This window comes from Hipposideros armiger, unplaced genomic scaffold, assembly GCF_001890085.2.
Source record: "Hipposideros armiger isolate ML-2016 unplaced genomic scaffold, ASM189008v1 scaffold_10, whole genome shotgun sequence".
NCBI lineage: Eukaryota > Metazoa > Chordata > Mammalia > Chiroptera > Hipposideridae > Hipposideros > Hipposideros armiger.
In genome coordinates, this window is record NW_017731360.1 from 7,026,406 (window position 1) to 7,046,555 (window position 20,150).

General features: G+C 53.2%; 1 protein-coding gene across 2 annotated transcripts in view; it reads right to left on the minus strand.

Annotated features, from left to right (window-relative positions):
* Positions 1-457: 457 nt before the first annotated feature.
* SERINC2 (serine incorporator 2) overlaps positions 458-20,150 on the minus strand; it is a 23,549-nt gene continuing 3,856 nt past the window's right edge. Inside the window, exons 2-10 of one of the 2 annotated variants that reach the window (XM_019657121.1) lie at positions 13,802-13,963; positions 12,544-12,734; positions 11,998-12,077; positions 11,402-11,539; positions 10,498-10,667; positions 8,782-8,872; positions 8,317-8,455; positions 5,409-5,624; positions 458-642 (exon numbers count right to left, since the gene is read on the minus strand). In XM_019657121.1, coding sequence (XP_019512666.1) covers positions 561-642; positions 5,409-5,624; positions 8,317-8,455; positions 8,782-8,872; positions 10,498-10,667; positions 11,402-11,539; positions 11,998-12,077; positions 12,544-12,734; positions 13,802-13,963 — 1,269 coding nt within the window. In that variant the 3' untranslated portion in view covers positions 458-560. Of the gene's footprint in view, positions 643-3,905; positions 4,493-5,408; positions 5,625-8,316; positions 8,456-8,781; positions 8,873-10,497; positions 10,668-11,401; positions 11,540-11,997; positions 12,078-12,543; positions 12,735-13,801; positions 13,964-20,150 lie in introns of those variants that run through there. The other variant, XM_019657113.1, reaches the window with a different exon arrangement.

A 20,150-nucleotide genomic window follows, 5' to 3' on the forward strand; every position in this document is an offset into this window, starting at 1 on the left:
CTCTGCTGCCCCCATCAGTGCTCCCTTCTTACTTCCCAGAAACTCAACCAACTTGGGCTTTTGCTTTTTTTTTTTAATTTTTTTTATTGGGGAATTGGGGGAGGGGAACAGCATTGGGGAATCAGGGAAGGGGAACAGACAAGTTACTGTCCTTTTGTTCTTCAGTCTAGTTGTGGAGGACGTCGCTTCACTGGCCCATGTTGGTATTATCATTGCGCTCTTCCCGGATGAGGCAGATAGGCCGCTGGCCACTGGACCGCTCACTGCGGCTCTTTGGCAGCTCACGTCGGCTGCCAGCCACTCACGGTAGCTTATGGCAGCCCACTGCAGCTCCACTGCAGCCTACGCCGTCGCCAGCAACTCATGGCAGCCCAGCTCCAGGTCGAGCTGTTGTTCACCATCTTAGCTGTAGAGGGCGCAGTGTCACTGGCCCTCAAGTGGAATCCGAACTGGGGCCCTGCTGCTCAGAGCTGGCGTCCCAAGCCAACTCTTACCCAATGAGCCACTCGGCCGGCCCAACTTGGGCTTTTTTATACCAAAGAAAGGACGGGAAGTACATTTCACAGGTAATAACCTCTCTCTCCTGCTTCCCACTTTTCTTCAAACCTCCCCCAAGGCAAGGAGGCCCAGAACCTTCTTCTCCTGTGTGTTTGGCAGAGGAGAGAAAAATGAATATTTCAAAAACTGTCTTGTTACAATTTCTCCTGCTACTAAACATATATGTATATTATATAAACACATAGTATACATTTATTTATAAACATATATTGAACGCCAATATATTTAAGCCCCTGCTAGTATTAAGTTCCTTGCAGCTGAATGTATTTTTAACTGATGTAACATGTGAGATGGTCATTAATTGTAGTTGACAATAAATATAATAGACAGGAGAAACTCATCTCCATTACTGAGGACTATTGGGTAACAATAGTGTAGCGCACCCCCCCCCATATATTATATATTGGCGTTAATTTTCCTCACATAGAAGTCTGGAGTCAGGCAGGCACGGTAGGGTGGATACAGCAGCTCAGAGGTGTATCAAGGACCCCTTTTTCCACACCACAATCCTCACCATGTTGGTTCCTCATCTTTGAGCTTGTTGCCTCATTGTCCCAACATAGCTGCTGGAGCTCCAGGCATCATATTTATGTTACAATAGGAAAAGGGGGAATGAGCAGTGCCTTGTAAAAGCAGAAACTGCCTAGAATTGCTCCTTAGCGTTCCCACGTGAATCTAGTTAGCCAGAATGTTGTCAGGTGGCCACTGCTAACTCTCAGAGAAGCTGCAAAGTGACAGGCTAGCTTTTCAGCCTTGTGATGGAGACAGCAAAGGGTGATTGAGAATGTTTGCTGGTTTACCACAGTGTCTGCCTCAGGAAAGCATAGTGCTTTGGAATTCACAAAACAGCTACTGTTGCCATTGTACAGACGCTACAATTGAGGCCCAGAGAGAACAACTGAGTTCCCTAAGGTCACCCAGTGAGATAGTAATGCTGATAGAACTAGAGCCGAGCCCAGGGCTCTCTCTGGTGCACGCACCACACTGCCCGTTTCCCCACGTGATCTACAGGCTTTGCAATCACTCTGCCCAGACATTTTGTTCTACAGCTGGGTCCAAAGTTGCTCCAGGGCAGGCTGGGCTAAGGCTGCCCCTGATATCTCTGCAATGACAACAGCCCAGGCCTAGGCATGGTGCAGCAGGTGTCCAGGGACAGAGCATAGGCCCTTGGGGACAAGGGCAGCCCCTTGCCCATGACCACTCCAGCAGGGGAGCCCAGCTTGTCAGGGGCTGGCAGAGAGAAAGGGCTGGGGTCCTACATGCCTGTCCCACAGACAGACAAAGGTGAGGAGGTGAAGAGAGAGAGGGGAGCGGGGCAACAGAGAAGAGGGTGTAAAGGAAAAGAGGAGGGAACTGAGAAAGAGGAGTGATAGAGAAGAGGAGGTGGAGGAAAGATGGGGGTGGGGAAGAGGGAGAGAGAGGGAGGGAAGGAGGAGGGAGAGAGGACATGTGGAAGCCATGGTGCTGGGCAGTGGGAGATGGAGGCACATGCAGCAAACAGGCTCAGTGGGCTTCCTAGTCCCTGGACGGGCAGCAGGTCACGCCGGACACGTGCCCCACCTCCACCACATCAACCACAAGCTCCATAGGTGCGCCCACTACCTTGCTGGAGGGGAGAACAGGAGCTGAGGAACCACGGAGGGAAAGCCCTCCCCACCTGGGATCAGGGGCAGCTTCTCAGAGGTGGTGACCTCCAAACTGGGACCTGAAATCCTTAGCCAGGCCCCAGCCTAGACCCTAGCACAACTCATACTCAGTACCTGTTTGTTGAGTGAATAATTGAAAAACTATTGAGCAACAAAAAACTAGAGAGGTACAAAAACTGCCCACTTCTACAAATGCATAAACAAGGTATCGAGAGCACAATGTGGGCTTTTTCTCCCAAAGGTGAAGTAAGCAATGAAATCTCGTGTGTCGGGGGGAAGACGCTCAGTCTGTTACATGGAAAGGGGTTTCCTTCGGCTGAAAGGCACCAGGGGACAAAAGCATCTATCTGCAAGATCTGTTCCCGGGGTGAGACGTGCCTTCCTCAGCCCTGCCCCACTCCAGGCCCCCACCCGCTCTGCCATAGGCCCTGGCACCTGTCTCCAGCTGCTGCACCCTCCATCTCATCCAGGGAAATCTCTAAAATAACCATCTGACCGTGTCACTGCTCTGCTCTAAGCCTTCCAGGGCCTCCCCATGAACAGCTCGCACCTTCACTGCCTTTCCCCTCCACAGCGCCCCTCTGCCCTGAGGATAATATCTGGTCTCCCTACCATGACCCTCAAGAACCTGTGTGATTTGGACCCCACCCACCTCTCCGAGCTCACACATCTCCTGACCGCCCGCTCCCCGGCCCTTTGCTCTCTGCATCCCAGCCGCCCTGCGCTTCTCATTGGTCCTTGAATGCTCCACTCTCTTGCTCACATGTCCCCTCTGCCTTGAGCATTTTCACTCCTCCTGACCAGGCTAACTCCCACTCACTCTCCAGGATCCATCCTGACTCCCCACCTGTGTCAGGTGCCTCCTTGGTGCACCCTGTACTGCCTCCACCACTGCAGCCCCACCCCACCTCAACCCAGAAGCTCCTTAGAAGCAGGTGTGTCCTTGGCACCCAATAAACCCCAGTCACACCAATACCTTTTTTTTATTCCCACAAGTGGAAGGGGTGAATGGCGTGCGGTCCGTCATCACAACATAAAGACCAGGCTCTGGGACCCCAGCCAGGAGCCTGTCCCTCCCCCCACATCACTGCACCTTCGGGGATGAGTAAGCTGCTTCATGTGAGCCCCATGACAGCCTGGGAGGAGGTGCCTTTTTCCCATCTGATGAATGAGGAACCAGGGCTCAGCGGCGGGGAGGACTTGCCCAGAGCCCCACCGGAGCCCACCGGCTTCCACGGTTCAGCGGGACCCAGGCCAGCTCGGCCACTCCCGAGCGTGCCCTTCCCCATTCCTCATGGCAGCTGGCCCAGAGCAGGTGCCAACCACTCCGGCGGGAGGAAGGGGAGGGTGGTGATGAGTTCCTCTGCAGGACCCTGGAGGCGGGTCAGAGGTGGGCAGGACCTCAGGGCAGACACTGATAAGATGGCCCTCAGCCACCTCGCCTGGCCCCTCCTCCATCCTGACTCTGGCTTTACCACTCCTCATGTGGACATGACTCCAGGCCCCCATTTTCTGACCCCTCCTTCCTCTGTAGCTGCCGCCCCCAGGCTCCCCATGACCCAGAGGACAGAGCCCAGGCACCTCGGTCTGGCCTTCGAGGCCCCTCCTGGTCTGGTCCCTCAGCCCTGAAATTCTATTCCTAATCCCACACTGGCCCCAGATGGGATGAGGGTGGCACTGGAGGTGACGAGGCAGAGAACATGGGAGACACATGCTCTGGCTTCTTTATTGGGCAATGTCTTAGAGACTCTGTAAGGCACGGAGTCCAGGAAAGGGACGGCGCCAGGAGGCTGTGGTCAGGAATACCAGTACCTCAGTGCTGGGCACCTCATCATGGTAAGAGCTCCAGCTCTCTGAGCAGCTCTGAGAATGTCTCTCCTTTAGGACCCTCTCCTGGGGAGCCTGGGAACAACGGGGCCTTTTTCCCCCCGAGAAGGTGAGTATGGGTGACCTGGCACAAGGAGAATGAAGACGAAGCCCAGCGGTCTGGGACAGCTGAGGGTGGGGCTCAGGCATAGGCCTGATGCTCCTCATCCCTGAAGGCACTAAGAATGAGGTACCCAGCCCCGGGGCAAGTACTGGAGGTAGGGCGGGGGCTCAGCATGGCTGGCTAAGCCCTGAGGCACCAGGTGGGCGGCTGGAAGGGACTGCCTCAGTTGAAGTCCCGGTTAGGCAGGAGGAGGGGGGCTACCAGGGTCCACAGGTAGAGAAGCAGCCCCGCCCAGCTGGCACAGATCTTCACCCACACAGCGGTCCAGGTGCTGACCATCTTCTGGGTCTCACCGGGTCTGGAACACAGCAGCATCCCAGTGAGCCTGGCCCCCAATCCTGTGACCTCATTCCTGGCCCTGACCTTATAATCCAGTTGTGACCTCTGACTTCAACTCGGGCTTGTACTCTGTAACTCTAGTCCCCATCTCTGGTATTTTTGACACTCGGCCTCAAGACCCTAGACAAAGATCTTGACCTTGTACCATAGACCTGACCCAAACCTCAACTCCAACCTTGACCTCAGTCCTAGACCGTGTTACTGTGACCTGACTCCTGGTCCCTGACTTTGGAACACTAGAGCTCCAGACCTTAGACCTGACCTCTAACCTTGACTCTGACCCCATCCCTGACCCCTGATCTCATGACCACCGTTCTGATATCTCTGACCTCAATTCTGACCCTGACTCTGTGACCCCAGTCCTGATCTTAGCTCCTTGACCTGGCAACTTCAACCCTGGCTGTATGGCCTCCTAACCCCAGTTTTAACCAAATGACCAAATCTGTGACTTTATATGGCCCCAATCCCAACTTTTTACTTCATGACTCCTATTCTTGACCCTGTGACTTTGATTCTGACCTCCACACCCTAATCCTAACCCTCCAGCCACGAATCCCAGCTATGACCCCATGATCCAAATCACTGCGGCTGCCCTGTTAACCCAGTCTGCCCTGCACAGGCACAGCCTCACCTCCTGTGATCCCTACTTTTCAGGCCCTTCGCGAAAGCACCAGCAGCTGAGCAGACTAGGGCACTTGCAGGGACACTGGAGCACAGACAGGCTCCATGGAGGGTCCTAGATCCACACCTTCATGCCCAAGCCTTGAGCAGGCGCAGGAAAACCCCAGTGGGGGAGGGCCAGAGGGGAGGAGGTGTGTGGCACACACACCCCAGACACCGAGGGCTCCGTCCATGCCCGGCCAGGCTGCACGCACCTGTACCAGTTGGTGAGCGTCATCATGATGTGCAGGGAGGCGAGCACCAGGCAGAAGTGGAAAAAGGAGTAGCTGTAGGTGACGCCGTCCTGCTCGTTGTCAAAGGCCCGGCCCTCACCGGCCTCCACCTGCTGCTGCTGCGAGGCCTCCAGGACGGGAGGGCACTCCTCTGTCTGCATCAGGCTGTTCACCTGCCGGTGGTCCGAAGAGCGCAGACTGCGAGGGGGGAAGGAAGATGGCAGTCAGGGCTGTGGCCGCCGAGGGTGGGCGGGTGGGCAGTGCCAGGGGGCCTCGTGAGCCATGGCATTGGTCACAACAACGATGGGCACGATGGTCCCGGAGCCTTGAGGGCCAGTGACCTGGTGGTTCGGTCCTGGGCGCAGGAGTTAACAAACTGCTGTGACTCTCAACTCTATCCCCACTCCCTGTGTGACAGGGCAAGCCACTTGACCTCTCTGAGCCCCTGATGATTCCTTGTCTACAAAATCAGGGACAACAGGGCCTCCCTTACAGGGTTGCGAGAAGGATGAACTGGAATAATGATGTAGAGCCCCTAGCACTGTGCCTGGCATAGAGTATAAACTAAACAAATGCTCACTATTGGTCTGGTTGTTCATTTGCCACTTCGCTTAACATGCACTGAGTACCTAGTGCTGCAAATAACCACACCAGGTGCTACATTCATTAATAATGTTAATAATTAACAATGCTCATTTGCGGGCCGGCCGAGTGGCGCGATGGTTAAGAACTGGCTTGGGATGCCAGAGGGCCCCGGTTCGGATCCCACATATGAGGGCCAGTGACACTGCCCTCTACAGCTAAGATGCTGAACAACAGCTCAACCTGGAGCTGGGCTGCCGTGAGTCACCGGCGACGGCGTAGGCTGCAGCCCCTGTGGCAGTGGGTTGCCATGGGCTACCGTGTGTAGCCAGCAGTCAGCGTGAGCGGCCAGTAGCCGCTGTGAGCAGCCGTCCAGAAGCCGGCGACTGATGTGCCTCACCCAGGAAGAGCGCAATGATGGTGCCAACTTGGGCCAGTGAAGCAACGTCCTCCACAACTAGACTGAAGAACAAAACGACAGCAACTTGTCTGTTCCCCTTCCCCCAATTCCCCAGCACTGTTCCCATCCCCCCAACTCCCCAATAAAAATCTTAAAAAAAACAAAACAAAACAATGCTTATTTGCTACTTTCCTTTCATTAGTTTTAGGTAAGTAGTTTTACCAATTCGCCTCCCCTTTCTCCATGTTTCTAATTTTAAAAATAATAGTAATTGTTTTTTGGTCATTGCTTTTCTATAATGCGATCTTGATATTTTTAACAGTATTTAATAATATGGGACACATATACAAGTTTGAAAATACAACTTGGATTTTGAAAAAAAGTGAAAGGAGACCTGGGTTGCAGCCCCACCCCATCAAATCGAGGTCGCCCCTTGCAGAGCTGCAGCTGACCCCAATCATCAAAAACAGTCGTGATGTTGAGTGCACGTGAGCCCAGGTCTGGGCAATCCAGCTGGGGTGAAAGCCATCATCAGCGGTCCCTGCCTTCCCAGCTGTTGATGCTTCTTGGCTTCCTGTGTCTAAAGAGCTGTGCTAAGAACACACAGGCCCCCACCTGGGCTCTCAGAGGTGCTGCCCAGAGACCTCAGGCTAGGGAGGTGTATGTATGAGAAGCAGCGGGAAGCACAGCTTTGTGCCTGGGTAGGGTGGGAGGGGAGAGAACTGGGGGCAGGGAAAGTGTGCTCAAGCACCAGGCCACCGTGAGCTCAAGGCCTCACACAAGTGGCTGCTCCTCACTGAGTCTCTGTCCCCGCACCTGTAAAATGGAGGTGATACGGGCCTTTCCAGATTGAAAAAGGAATCAAATGAGGCAACAAAGAAGAGAGATGTTTGTGAACTTCCCAGATGTATGAGAAAATGTTTGGGAAAAGGCTAAAACAAAACAAAAGGTGAAACAGCCTCAGAATGTTCTAGCCCAGGGGCCTGGAGGCAAGTGTGGTGCTCCTGGAGGAGCAGAGCAGAGGTGTTCTCGAGGGAGTAATGGGCAGACGAAGAAAGTGGTGCCTGGAGAAATGCCGGGCCACAGGGAGGCAATAATGAGTCTGCCAGATCCAGTATAAACAAAATTATACTCAAGATTACCATCTAGTGATGTTTACAAAACAGCCACTCACAGCCACCCAGCTGTGCAAATGGTTCACAGTTATTTGCAATAATAGCAAACGCTTATTTGGTGCATACTACTTGCCAAGTTCTTCTCTAAGTGCCTTATACATATTCACTCATCTGTTACCCTTCAACAATCCAGTGAGGTAGGTGCTCTTTTCATCCCTATTTTTCAGATAAGGAAACTGAGGCACAGAACGGTTAAGTGACTTGCCCAAGATCACACTGCCAGTAAGTGGCAGTGCTGGGTTCAAACGCAGGCTCCAGAGTCCACACTGATAAGCACTTGCTAAGATTCTCCTTTATAAAAAGTTGTCAAGTGATCTTAAGTATGAGCTACTGCTCTCTCAGGTGAGGCGGTGGGGTCACAGCCACTCTGGGCATTGGAGGTTACTGACAAGGAAACTGAAGCTCAGAAAGGCGAAGCCACTTATCCCAGGTCCACACAGCAGGTGAGTGACAGAGCCTGGACCCACTGCCCCAGTCCAGGCTTCTTCCCTGACCCCACAGTCGCCTGCACCCAACTGAGCTGGGCATGTGGCAGCCCAGTGTGCAGGAAAGGACCCTGGGCCAGGAGGCAGGGTTCACACTGTGCCCCAGAAGGACTCAGTTTCCCCACCAGCACAATGCAAGGGCTGAACATGTGCTTCCGCGTGGTGTCTCGGCTCCCACACCCTCCTCTCACTTCTGGCTCCAGGCCCGCAATCATGATCCCTCCCCAGACACCAAAGCCCTGCTGTACCTGATGAAGAAGGTGCACAGAATGAAGATGATGAGACCCACGATGCTCGGTGCATCCCACCACTGGGTCACATAGCCCTCGGCGCCTGCCAGGACTGTCCCGTTAAGGTGGGTCAGCAGGTGGGGGTTGCATTCCTGGTCTAGGGATAGGAGCATGGTTACCCTCAGCCCATGCAGGCCAGGTCTAAGTAGCCATGTAGCCCAGAGGACAGGCAGAGAGCCAACCCAAATGGACAGACAGAAGCACAACCCACCATCCAAATCCCAGTGACAGACAGCATTGAACAGGCAAAACAACAGACAGCTCTAGGAACGGATGGGGTCCCCTCACTTCCCTGACGGAGTGAGTGTCCAAATGAGCTGGGGCTTGGATATCACAGTCACCTGGGAGGGTCCCCAGGTCCCCAGAGGGCTGTTGTTGGCCCAAGAACAGGCCAGGCCTCCTTGAACCCAGGCTTTTACTCACCGGGGACATTGGACAGGGCCAACCAGGTGACAAACATGGTGTAGAGTGTGACGGCCGAGGCCTGCAGCAGACCTGAGTTGGGCTGGGCCTCCTGGCAAGAGCAGTCCATCAGTATGACCCCTGCCAGACCCGGGAAACCCCACAACCCTATGGCCACCCACCCCACACCTTTTGGGAAAACACACCACCCAGGCTACCCACCGCCCACCTCACCCACCCAAAAGTAGAGTCCTAATTCTTTCTCCTAACAGATTACTCCTATGATCCCCTGCTGAGAACCCTTCACACTCTTAATTAAAGCCCTTCCTGGTTTGTCCCACCTTCATCTGCACCTGACCCCCACCCATGCTCCTCCTTGCTGACTACACCCCAGCCACAGCGGCCTCCTCACTGTCCGTGGAACGTGCTGAACCCTCTCCCACCTCAGGGCCTTTGTACTCGCGCCTTCTCTCTGACATGTTCCTCCCCGTATCTCCTCACGGGCAGCCCCCCTTTAGCATTCGGGCCTTAGCTCAGATAGGACCCCCAACGAGGCCCTGAAAACCTGGACTGTAGCAGCCCTGGCCCTGCCTACCTTGTAACCCACACCCTCTTCTAGTTCCCGCATAACACTCATCCAGAATTACCTGACTTGGCCTAGTCGCCTGTGGGTTACTCTTCCCTGCCCTTCACCACACACACACTTCAAAATGTGAACCTAAACACTGTGTAATTAACAGCACAGGCTCTGGAGCCAGTCTGCCTGGGTTCAAATCCCAGCTCCACCCCTTGTTAGCTGTGTGACCTTAGGCAAGTTTCTTTACTCCTCTAAGCCTCTGTTTCCTCATCTGTAAAGTGGGGACGCTGATGGTGCAAGGACTAAATGACATGATAGATGCCATTAACTGTTAGCTAATGTTAACATTAGCTAACATTATTATTGTTCTTCCTCCTCTTCCTCACAGCTGGGTCCTCACCATCTATTGTACATGAGTGCCTGGTAAACAATAGGTGCTCAGGAGGTATTTGCTGAATGAATACTGATTGCTGTGTGACCTGGGACAGGGGCATCATACTCTCTGGGTTTTAATTTTTCCCAATGGGAAATTCAGACTCTGATCAGAAGGGAGATTCCCAACCTTTCTGCTAAAGACCCCCCAAAGGCTACCTAAGCTGCCTTTGAAACCCCTGGTGGGCTGAGAGTCCCAGGCTGGGAAGGACCACTAGACTCAGAAGGCTTTCTTTCTGAAGAACAATGACTTGGGAGCCCCATCCATGATCCCAGACTATCTGGGATTGAAAACTGGAGTACTGCACCTTCCAACACCATTTCTTTAGGTGTCTAAGAATCATCAGTGACCCTCCCTAATGTTCTTCTGATTTACATAAAACAACAATGACCACAACAATAATGTGTGACGGATATCTATATGCCAGACACTGTTCCAAGTATTCAAAAATATGATCTCAATCCTAAGAATAACTCCAAATAGTAGGTATTAGTATCCTTAGTTTACATTTGAGAAAAAAGAGGAACAGAGAGGTTAAGGCACTTTCCCAAAGACACCCAGCATGGAGATGTGAGAGCCAAGACTCTAACTCAGGGAAGCTGACTTGGGAGCACACACTCTTAGCCTCTGTAACTGACAGCCCTGCCCCAGAACTCTAAGATTCCCACGAGATGTCCCACACACCAACGGGCCTGGTTTCAGGCCGGGCAGAGACTGGCAGGCTCACCTGGATTTTGGGCAGGACGGCAATGATGGAGACACAGACACAGAGAATGAGGTTGAGGCTGATGAAGACCTTGCCCTCATAGCAGGCGCTTGGCTGAGTGTAGTAGACGAAGAACAGGGTCACGGCCGCCATAGACAGCGAATAGAAGAGGAGGGTGAAGAAGAAGAGGCCTGGGCAGAAGGGCAGCAAGCATGGCGGTCAGGAGGCACAGGGACCCCGCTCCCTCGAGGGGGCTTGTCAGGCAGTCCTCCCTGTCGTGAGCCTCAGCTTCCTCATCCAAGGAATGACGTCGGTGTCTCCTAAACTTCCATCATTCATCAATAACCTTTGTTGAGTTTTTGCCCTATCCTGCACTAAAATGATTCACTTCCCATACGGTACCAGTAAAAAATAAATACAATGAATTCAAGATAGTCATTTAAAAAGTGAGCTAGATGTGTGGTGACCTGCTGAAGCCCTGCTCTCTCTGTGGGAGAGACCAGCAAGCTCATGGAGAGGTGTGAAACCCAAACCAGCACCTCAGGGAGCCTTTCTTCTGGTAGATTCAGAAGAACTGAAAGAGAATTCGACAGGGACCCATTCTGCCACTGGGGTTTCAATGACCAAGTGCCATTTGATGTTTGGTCTGAGCTGGCTGTGCGTGGCCCATTCTGTAGGGAGCGTCGAGCTAGACCCCTCCCAGGCCTCTCCAGTTCCGCTCTGCTCTGCTCCCCTGAAGTCACCCTAGAATCAGCTGCCCCTGCTCACACACACCCCCTCCCCTCTACCTGCCTTGGACGGTTCAATTCCTGCACTAAGGCGGAGGGCTGCTTGAGATGCCCTCCAGGCTTTCATCCAGCTTCAGGGACCCCCCCATTCCTCACGTACCCCCAGATCTGCACGGAGCTGACACGGTGGCACTGACCTGCATACCAGGCACGGGAGTCACGCTCCTCGGCCTTTCCCAGCCACCACTGGTTCCAGGAGTGTGCAAAGTCGACGACCAGCACGAGCTGGATGAGGATGAAGAGGAAGGATCCCACGACGCCAAAGTAGAACCAGACTGAGTGGGGAGACGGGAGTGAGGCAAGCAGGTCTGGCCACAGGGCAGGAGCCTGAGCACCAGGGCCCATGACCCTACCAGGCTCCCCAGGGTTCCTGGGGCAGGCATACTCCCGTGAACTCTTTACACACAGACTTACTCATTCGATAATCATCTGTGCCACGCCCTGCACTGGGGACACAGAGAAGAAGCAAGTCCCCACCCTCAGAGAGCCCCTAGCCATGCACGGAGACGTGGTGTGGCTGGGAATGAGTGAGAGGCAAGGTGGATTCCCCTGCCCCCCAAGCTGCCCAAAGGCCATATGGCCAGAGCGTTGTCTCCTAGGTGGGAGCTGAGGACCCAGCCAGCAGCCCGGGGTCTGTGGGCCAGAGCAAGGAGCAGCCCCCACCAGTGCTCCTCCCTCTGGAGCCCCCACCCTCTCCTGGCAGCCCCAGGCCCTCCCCACCAAGACCACTTACTGCTGGGAAAGGAGCCATTGGGGATGTAGAAGGCGCCCACAGTGATGCCCACGAAGACCAGGAACTTAAAGAACCAAAATCTATGGGGGGGGGGGGGGGTAAGACGGATAAGAAGGCTGAACAGGGGTAGAGGAACAGGCCTGACCCCCAGAACCCCATCCCATCCCCCAAAGGTCAAGCACTGAAAGAGGTGAAGAGGGGCTTTCTGATGGCCTGATGGGCACAAAAAAGTTTGTCCTGGTCCTAGAAAAAAGCCCAGAAGGGCAGAAGGAAGGAGCAAGTAGGGATGAAGGTAGTCACCCGGGTTCTAGCCCCAGTTGTGTCACTAAAGTGCTGTGTGGCCTTAGGCATGTTGCTGTCCCTTCTGAGCTTTATTTCCTCATCTGCAAAATGGGAATAACTAAACAAGCTGACCTTGGTGCTGTGCCCTCCTGGCTTCAGTAGCTCCTGAGTCTAAGGGTAGGGTCTGGAGATGTCTGGAGACAGGCTGGGGAGGGAGAAGCCACTGTAGGAGGATCCCGGTGGCAGGCAGGGCCCTTCCCTTACCCATTCTGGATGGCAGCCCTGGGGTCCCGGCTGCTGCGCACGCAGATCATGAGCAGGGTGAAGAGGAAGAAGAAGGCTGCCGTAGCAAAGCACATGCGGTAGACAGCACGGTGGCCGAGCAGGGAGCCACAGTCAATGTGGCTCCGCAGGACGACAGGGTTCCCGGCCCCCTCCTCACACACCCAGGGCAGCTGTGGGGACACACAGAGCAGCTTGATGGCCCCACCGCACCCAGAACCCTGGGCCTGGTTCAGCCAAGGCCTGCCAAGAGGGAGGCTCTCCCAGCAGGGGCTGGGCCAGGATGGGAGCCCAAGCCACCTCCTCCATCTCCACTGCCACCCACCTCCATCTCCACTGCCACCCGCCTCCATCTCCACTGCCACCCGCCTCCATCCCCCCTGTCACCCGCCTCCATCCCCCGTCACCCGCCTCCATCCCCACTGCCATCCATCCTCCTCCATCTCCACTGCCACCCGCCTCCATCCCCCCTGTCACCTGCCTCCATCCCCACTGCCACCCGCCTCCATCCCCACTGCCATCCATCCCCCTGCCACCCATCTCTGGGGCTGAAGTCCTAGGACTAGGTCCTCCTCCCCTCTTGCCCCAAGACAGATGGTCCATCCAGTTGTATCTTGTTACTACCTGTTTATTTCCCTGTTGTCATGCCCACAGCCTCAGGAACACATGGCACTGTCTACAGAAGAATTTCCCAGAGTGCTCTTCACCTACCCCCTACACCAGAGTCCCCTGAGACTCTTGGGGAAAACAAGGATTCGGAGGTCCCTCTTTACAGAACTAGAGCCTCTAAGGTGAGGTCTGAGGCTCTGCATTTCCAGCACCCTCCCCAGGGGATTCATACCTTTATACACACTAAAAGGTCATAACCACTAGCCTAAATGTCCCGCTGGGTCTGTGCCAGAAGATGAAGGAAAGAGTTAGGACCCCCAAACAGGGCTTTCATGTTAAAGAGGGGAACGCTTGCCTGGGCCAGAGTCTTGGGAGCAGTAACGATTAATATGATTTTCCAAGGGGACCATGACTTAGGAGAAACCAGAATCCCCATGCTAGGCTCAAACGCTCCTCCCCACATGAAGAAACTCACGGGAACACTCCTGCCTACCTCTTGGCGATTAGCTGGGACCCCAAGCCTGGCCCCTAGCAGCTGAGCCTCCACCAGAGGCCAGGGCCCCGCAGGCTGCTTCCTCTGCCCACCGCTACCCCCACCCCACCCTGGCCCCCACCCTCTGGGGCTACTCACGTTGTGGAGCTGACTTTCCACTCCAGGACTCAGCATGATGATGGATACCAGCACCCCCAGGAAGAGGAAGGCCGTGAAGATGAGCCGGCTGACGGTGGAGTTTCGGCTGGAGGGGCAGCAGCCACATAGGATACAGGGGGCAGAACCGCAGAGGCAGGACGCCTGTGGGGAGGGCAGGCACGGCACCCTGACTCTCTGCCTCCTCGCCCCTTCCACGCCCAAGCATGCAGCACCCACCACTGCCCGTTCGATGTCTACATATCTGCACTGAGCCTGCCTATGCCGCACCGGGCAAATGTGATCACACTTAACTTTCAAGCCGAAGGGGGAGGCTGAGGAAACCAAGCATCGATGAGGCTGGGTCACACAGGATCACACAGCCAGCAAGCAACAGAACCCAGATTCAAACCTGGATCTATCTCAGGTGTTACTGTGGCTTCGGAGAGAGAGCTGGGTCACACTATTCCTTACTTTAGGAAGCAGAGTAGTAAAAAAAAAAAAATCCCGAAGGCCAGCTCCATCACTGATTAGCTCTGATCTTATGCAACTCATTCAACTCCTCTGAACTTCAGTGTCCTCGTCTACAAAACAGGAATCATAAGGGTACCTGCTTCACACACGGCAGTTGTGAGAATGAAATAGAAGCTTTAAATTGTAACCTCCTCAGACTCCCTTTGCTCTTCTCTGCTTTGTCTGAGAGTAAGCAGGACTTACTATATCATCTGCTAAGATCTCTATTGTACTTAGGTTTGTCTGCCTCCCAGTTCAAGCATGTACGCTCCCCCAGGGCGGGAATTTTTGTCTGTTTTCCCACGGTGGTGTTCCCATAAATTGGAACAGTGCTTGGCATGTAGGAGGAGCTCAGAGACTATCTGCTGAATGAATGTAAAGTGTTTGGCGTAGCACCAAACACATGTTAAGACCTCAGGAAACAGTAAGCACATGATAAACGTCTGCTGAATGAATGGCATGAAGAACTGTGAGTGACTGGGATTTCCCGCTCTAGGGCTGGGCCGGTTTGGGACAGCAGTGGCGGTCTAACCCTTTCCCTGTCCGGGCTCCTCTGTCCAAGCTGGCATCAGCCCTTTCCCTCCCTGGGGCCGGCTGAAATCATTTAGGGGCTGGTGATGCCACACCATTCATGGCTGGCATCCTGAAATGAGCCTGACCCCTCTGGGAGCCGGGTCTACAGCCCAGCCTTCGGGGAACCAGGCCCCCACCCAGATACATCTGGTAAGCTGTTTATTGTTCTCCGAAACAGCCCCAACTCCTCACCCGGGTATTGAAGAGACTGGAGAACAAGAAAGACACACGCCCTGACCTTGTGGAGCTGCCAAGGGCAGGAAAGACACAACAAACCATTGCATCAGTCAGGCCGAGAAGAAAACGTGTGTGTTGCCATGAGAGTCCCTGACGGGGGCCTAGTGTAGACTGGGGGTGACACATCACTTCCCTGAAGAAGTGACATTTAAGCTGAGCGCTAAAGAACAAGGATGCACTCTCCTGACCAAGGGGAAGAAGAGTGCTCCTGAGGGAACAGAGCCTGAGGCGGCTCTGGGGCGGGCAGAAGCTGTATAATGGAGGAACGGAAAGAAGGACCTTGTGGCCAAAGCTTCATGACAGGCGGCCAGCGGTGAGTGGCGAGGTTGGCCAGGCTGGCAGGGCCTGGTATCCGTCCTAACAGCAGTGGGCACCCACTCAGGAGTTGGAAGCCAGGAGGCACAGGAGCAGCCTTCCACTGAATGATCACTTTTGTGGAGAGCAGGCTGAAAGGGGCCCTTGCTCTCCGGAGACCCCGTACCCTGCCCTCTGGACTGGTCACAAGGCATATGGCACACTCTGCTTGTGGCATAGCTGCCTTCCGTTCTCCTGCTCCCTTCTCTCCCAGACTGGAAATGCCCCAGTAAATGCTCCTTCTCTCTAACCCGCAAAGCCAAGGACATGGATGCTGAATGAAATGCTTGCAGAATGAAATTCTCCCTCGTGGTCCAAATCATAAGAGTCCACTCATCCAGCAACTTGTGGTGGCATCTTGCAGCCCCCACCCCAAGCCCTGACTCCTAGCTATGGCCGTCTTTTGAGGAGTGAGGAGATAAGCAAATGGCCAGAAAAGCATTTTGTAAAGCACACAGAGCACTCTGCTTATCAGACAGAGAAGGAAACTAAGATGAGGAAACTAAGCTCAGAGAGGTTAAGAAACTTGCCAGATAGAGAAGCTAATAAAATATTCTCTAAATAATGGGGGAAAAAAAGAAAGAAACTTGCCAGAAGGCATGCAGCAAGCGGACGGCAGTGCTGAGATTCAAGTAATAGTCGTGATAGCTTCTCTTGATGAAGAGTTACTCAGTGCCGGGCACGGCGGTAAGCTCCTTATCTACATTAAGCCTCACTGGCACTGTGAAGTAAGTGTGTTGTAACCTCCCATTTACAAATGGGGAAACTGAGACTCAGAGAAGTGACATGACCAAGGTCACAGAGCAAGTAAGCTGAGGAGCTGGGGTTCAGCTCAAGTCTGTCCGCACCCAGGGCCTACTAACTCATCAGTGGTGGCCTGGTTTAATTTCAAAACACCCCAGTGATGAAAACAATCCCTTCGATGTCAGAGAAAACCAAGGGAGGCCAACAGGCACTGACCTCCGGAACCAGGTGCCTAAGTGCTGGGAGCAGGCCCAGCTCTGGCTTGTTATCATTTCAACTTGAGACATTGGAGACACAAGAAAAGCTGCCCCACTGCAGTCAGGGAGCCTGACCTTTCAATGCACTCTGGTTTGGGGTTTTTGAAGCTCAAAATCCAGGTGTTCCTGATACCTGAAACCTCAGGATTCCCAAGGGCCTGGCCAGTAGCCAGAGACACCAGGTCAAGGAGAGAAAAATACTTGCCATCCCCCAGCTGCTTCCAGAGCATCTCATCCTTGGAACCATTCATACATTCTGACCCAGTCCCTACACTCTGGGGACCTCTCCTACAAGAACCTCTTCCTACGAAAGAACCAGCCCGCGGGAGGAAGGGCAGGCGTGCGCACACCCGTACACTCGGAAGTCCATCAGTGGCACTGTTAGCACCAGGAAAATAATAGGGGGAAATTGAAAATAAATGCCCATCAATACATAGTGGTACTCCCTTAGAGGACTCTCTCTGCTGAGGGGAGCAGATGTGAAGTTAACACTTAAATGGGTATTAAATTATACCCCAATGGGGCCGGCCGAGTGGCGCCATGGTTAAGAACTGGCTTGGAACGCCAGAGGACCCCGGTTCGGATCCCACATATGAGGGCCAGTGACACTGCCCTCCACAGCTAAGATGCTGAACAACAGCTCAACCTGGAGCTGGGCTGTTGTGAGTCACCGGCGACAGCGTAGGCTGCAGCCCCTGTGGCAGTGGGTTGCCATGGGCTACCGTATGTAGCCAGCAGCCAGTGTGAGCAGCCAGCAGCTGCAGTGAGCGGCTGTCCAGAAGCCGGCAACTAATGTGCCTCACCCGGGAAGAGCGCAATGATGGTGCCAACTTGGGCCAGTGAAGCAACGTCCTCCACCACTAGACTGAAGAACAAAAACGACAGCAACTTGTCTGTTCCCCTTCCCCCAATTCCCCAGCACTTTTCCCATCCCCCCAACTCCCCAATAAAAATCTTAAAAAAAAAAATTATACCCCAATGCATTGGGTGGCCGGTTGGCTCAGGTGGTTAGAGCACAGTGCTCATAACACCAAGGTTGCTGGTTCAATCGCCGCATGGGCCATGGAGCTGCGCCCTCCACAACTAGATTGAAACAACTACTTGACTTGGAGCTGATGGGTCCTGGAAAATCACACTGTTCCCCAATAAAATTTCCAAAAAAAAATATATATATATACATATACATATGTGTGTATATATATATATTTTTTTACAAAAAAATTATAACCCAATACAGTTGATTTTATTATTTAAAAAATAAAAATTTTAAATTAAGAAAAAAACTAAAGAGGGCCGGCCGAGTGCCGCTTTGGTTAAGAGTTGGCTTGGAACACCAGCTCTGAGCAGTAGAGTTTGGGTTCAGATCCCACATGAGGGCCAGTGACACTGCCCTCCACAGCTAAGATGGTGAACAAAAGCTCGACCTGGAGCTGGGCTGCCATGAGTCGCTGGCAGCAGCATAGGCTGCAGTGGGGCTGGCATGCGCTTTTGTGAGCTGCTGTGAGCCGCTGTGAGCCCCTGTGAGCCGCCATCCAGTGGCCAGTGACTGATCTGCCTCACTTGGGAAGAGCGCAATGATAATACCAACATGGGCCAGTGAAGCGATGTCCTCCACAACTGGACTGAAGAACAAAAAGGACAACAACTTGCCTGTTCTCCTTCCCTGATTCCCCAACGCTGTTCCCCAGCCCCCAATTCCCCAATAAAATCTTTTTTTAAAAAAAGGAGAAGAACTAAAGTAGGCACAAAGCTTTAGGTTTTATGAGCTCATTAGAATCTTAAGAGACTACAAATGACCTACATGCCCAAGGGCCTGTGGTGGCCCATTTACTCCATGGACGGTATAGAGGCAGGAAAGACGAAAGTCACTAGGCTGCAAAGCGACACGGACTCATGCTTGTGAGGCAATGCGCAAGGCCAAGGCAGTCTGACTATACCACTTCCGGCACTAGGATTACAGCCCCCACCTCTGCCAAAGCACTCAGGGAAAAGGCCTCAATGGAAAAGCACCAGAACACCAAGAGTGGCTGAATCCTAGTACCGGCCAGGTTCTCAGAATGGAGAACTCAGAATGTGGGAAGCCCTGGGTCTTAGAGTCTTCCAGCTGCAAGGTTCCTTGGCATTCAACCAGTCCAGGCTCTCTCTAATGAGGAATCACAGGAAAGCAGCCAGCCACCCTCTGCTGCGTGTACACTGTGATTAACAAGGAGCTCACTGCCTCCCAAGGAAGATAAACAGCTCTGGAGCCATTCATGCTTCCGTGTGGTGGAAACAGGCTGTCCCTGAGTGATTCACACTCTCACCTGGCTGTCCCTTAGAGCCAGGGACACAGGCTCTTAGAACCATTCCTGGGGCACTGGGTGGGTGGAGGAGGCAGCTGAGGGATAGGGCCACAGTTTAAAGCTGTTTGATTCAAAACAAACTGGCCCACCACTTCTGGGTATTACTCAAAAGAACTAAAAGTACCGACTCAAACAAATATTTGTATGCCCATGTTCATAGCAGCGTTATTCACAAGAGCTAAAAGATGGAAGCAACCCAAGTGTCCATCGACCGAAGCATAAACAAAATGTGGTATAGCGATACGATGGAATATTATTCAGCCTTAAAAAGGAAGGAAATTCTCACACATGCTACTACGTGGATGAACCTTGAGGACATTGTGCTAAGTCAAGTGAGCCAACAAAACTCTAAACACAGTATGATTCCACTTATATAGAATTAAGTAGAATGGTAGTTACCAGGGGCTGGGGGAGGGGGAATGGGGAATTATTATTTAATGGGTAAGGAGTTTCAGTTTGAGGGAAAATGAAAAAGTTCTGGAGATGGACGGTGGTGATGGGTGGTTGCACAACCATGTGAAGTGAACTTAATGTCACTGAGCTGTACGCTTAAATGGTTAAAATGGGACATTTCGTGTTATGTATATTTTACTGCAATAGAAATAGGAGGGGGCAGAAAGTTTTCAAGGAAGAGTAGGAAGTTAGCTAAGGGAGGAAGGGAAGGGTATTCCTATGAAAGGAATAACACATGCAAAACTGTGAGGAACACTGTATTTTCAGGGTAGCTGGGCCATAAAAGAAGCTAGCATGGTGATGGAGGTGATGGCCAAGGTCCCTGCAGGTTATGCCAAGGAGTCTGGATTTCATCCTGAAGGCAATGGGGAACCACTGCTAAAGAGGAGGTATCATATTTTCATTTTAGAAATATCACTTGGGGGCCGGTCGAGTGGCTCAGTTGGTTAAGAGTGCGAGCTCTGAGCAACGGTGTCGCCAGTTTATTTCCCACATGGGCCAGTGAGCTGCGCCCGAGCTGAGCTGCCACTGAGCTGCTAACAGGCATTAAGATGGTTCAGCTGGTGAGAGCACGTGCTCTTAACATCAAGGTTGCCAGTTCCACTTCCACATGGGAATGATGGCCTACGCCCACCCGCAATTAAGATTGAACACAGCACCTTGAGCTGAGCGGCCACGAGCTGCCAATGGGTGGCCGGATGGCAACTGGACTTGGAGCTGAGCTAGCTGTGCCCCTCACAACTAAGATTGAAGGACAACAACTGGGCTGTTCCCCTTCCCCAATTCCCCAATAGAAGGAAGGAAGGAAGGAAGGAAGGAAGGAAGGAAGGAAGGAAGGAAGGAAGGAAGGAAGGAAGGAAGGAAGGAAGGAAGGAAGAA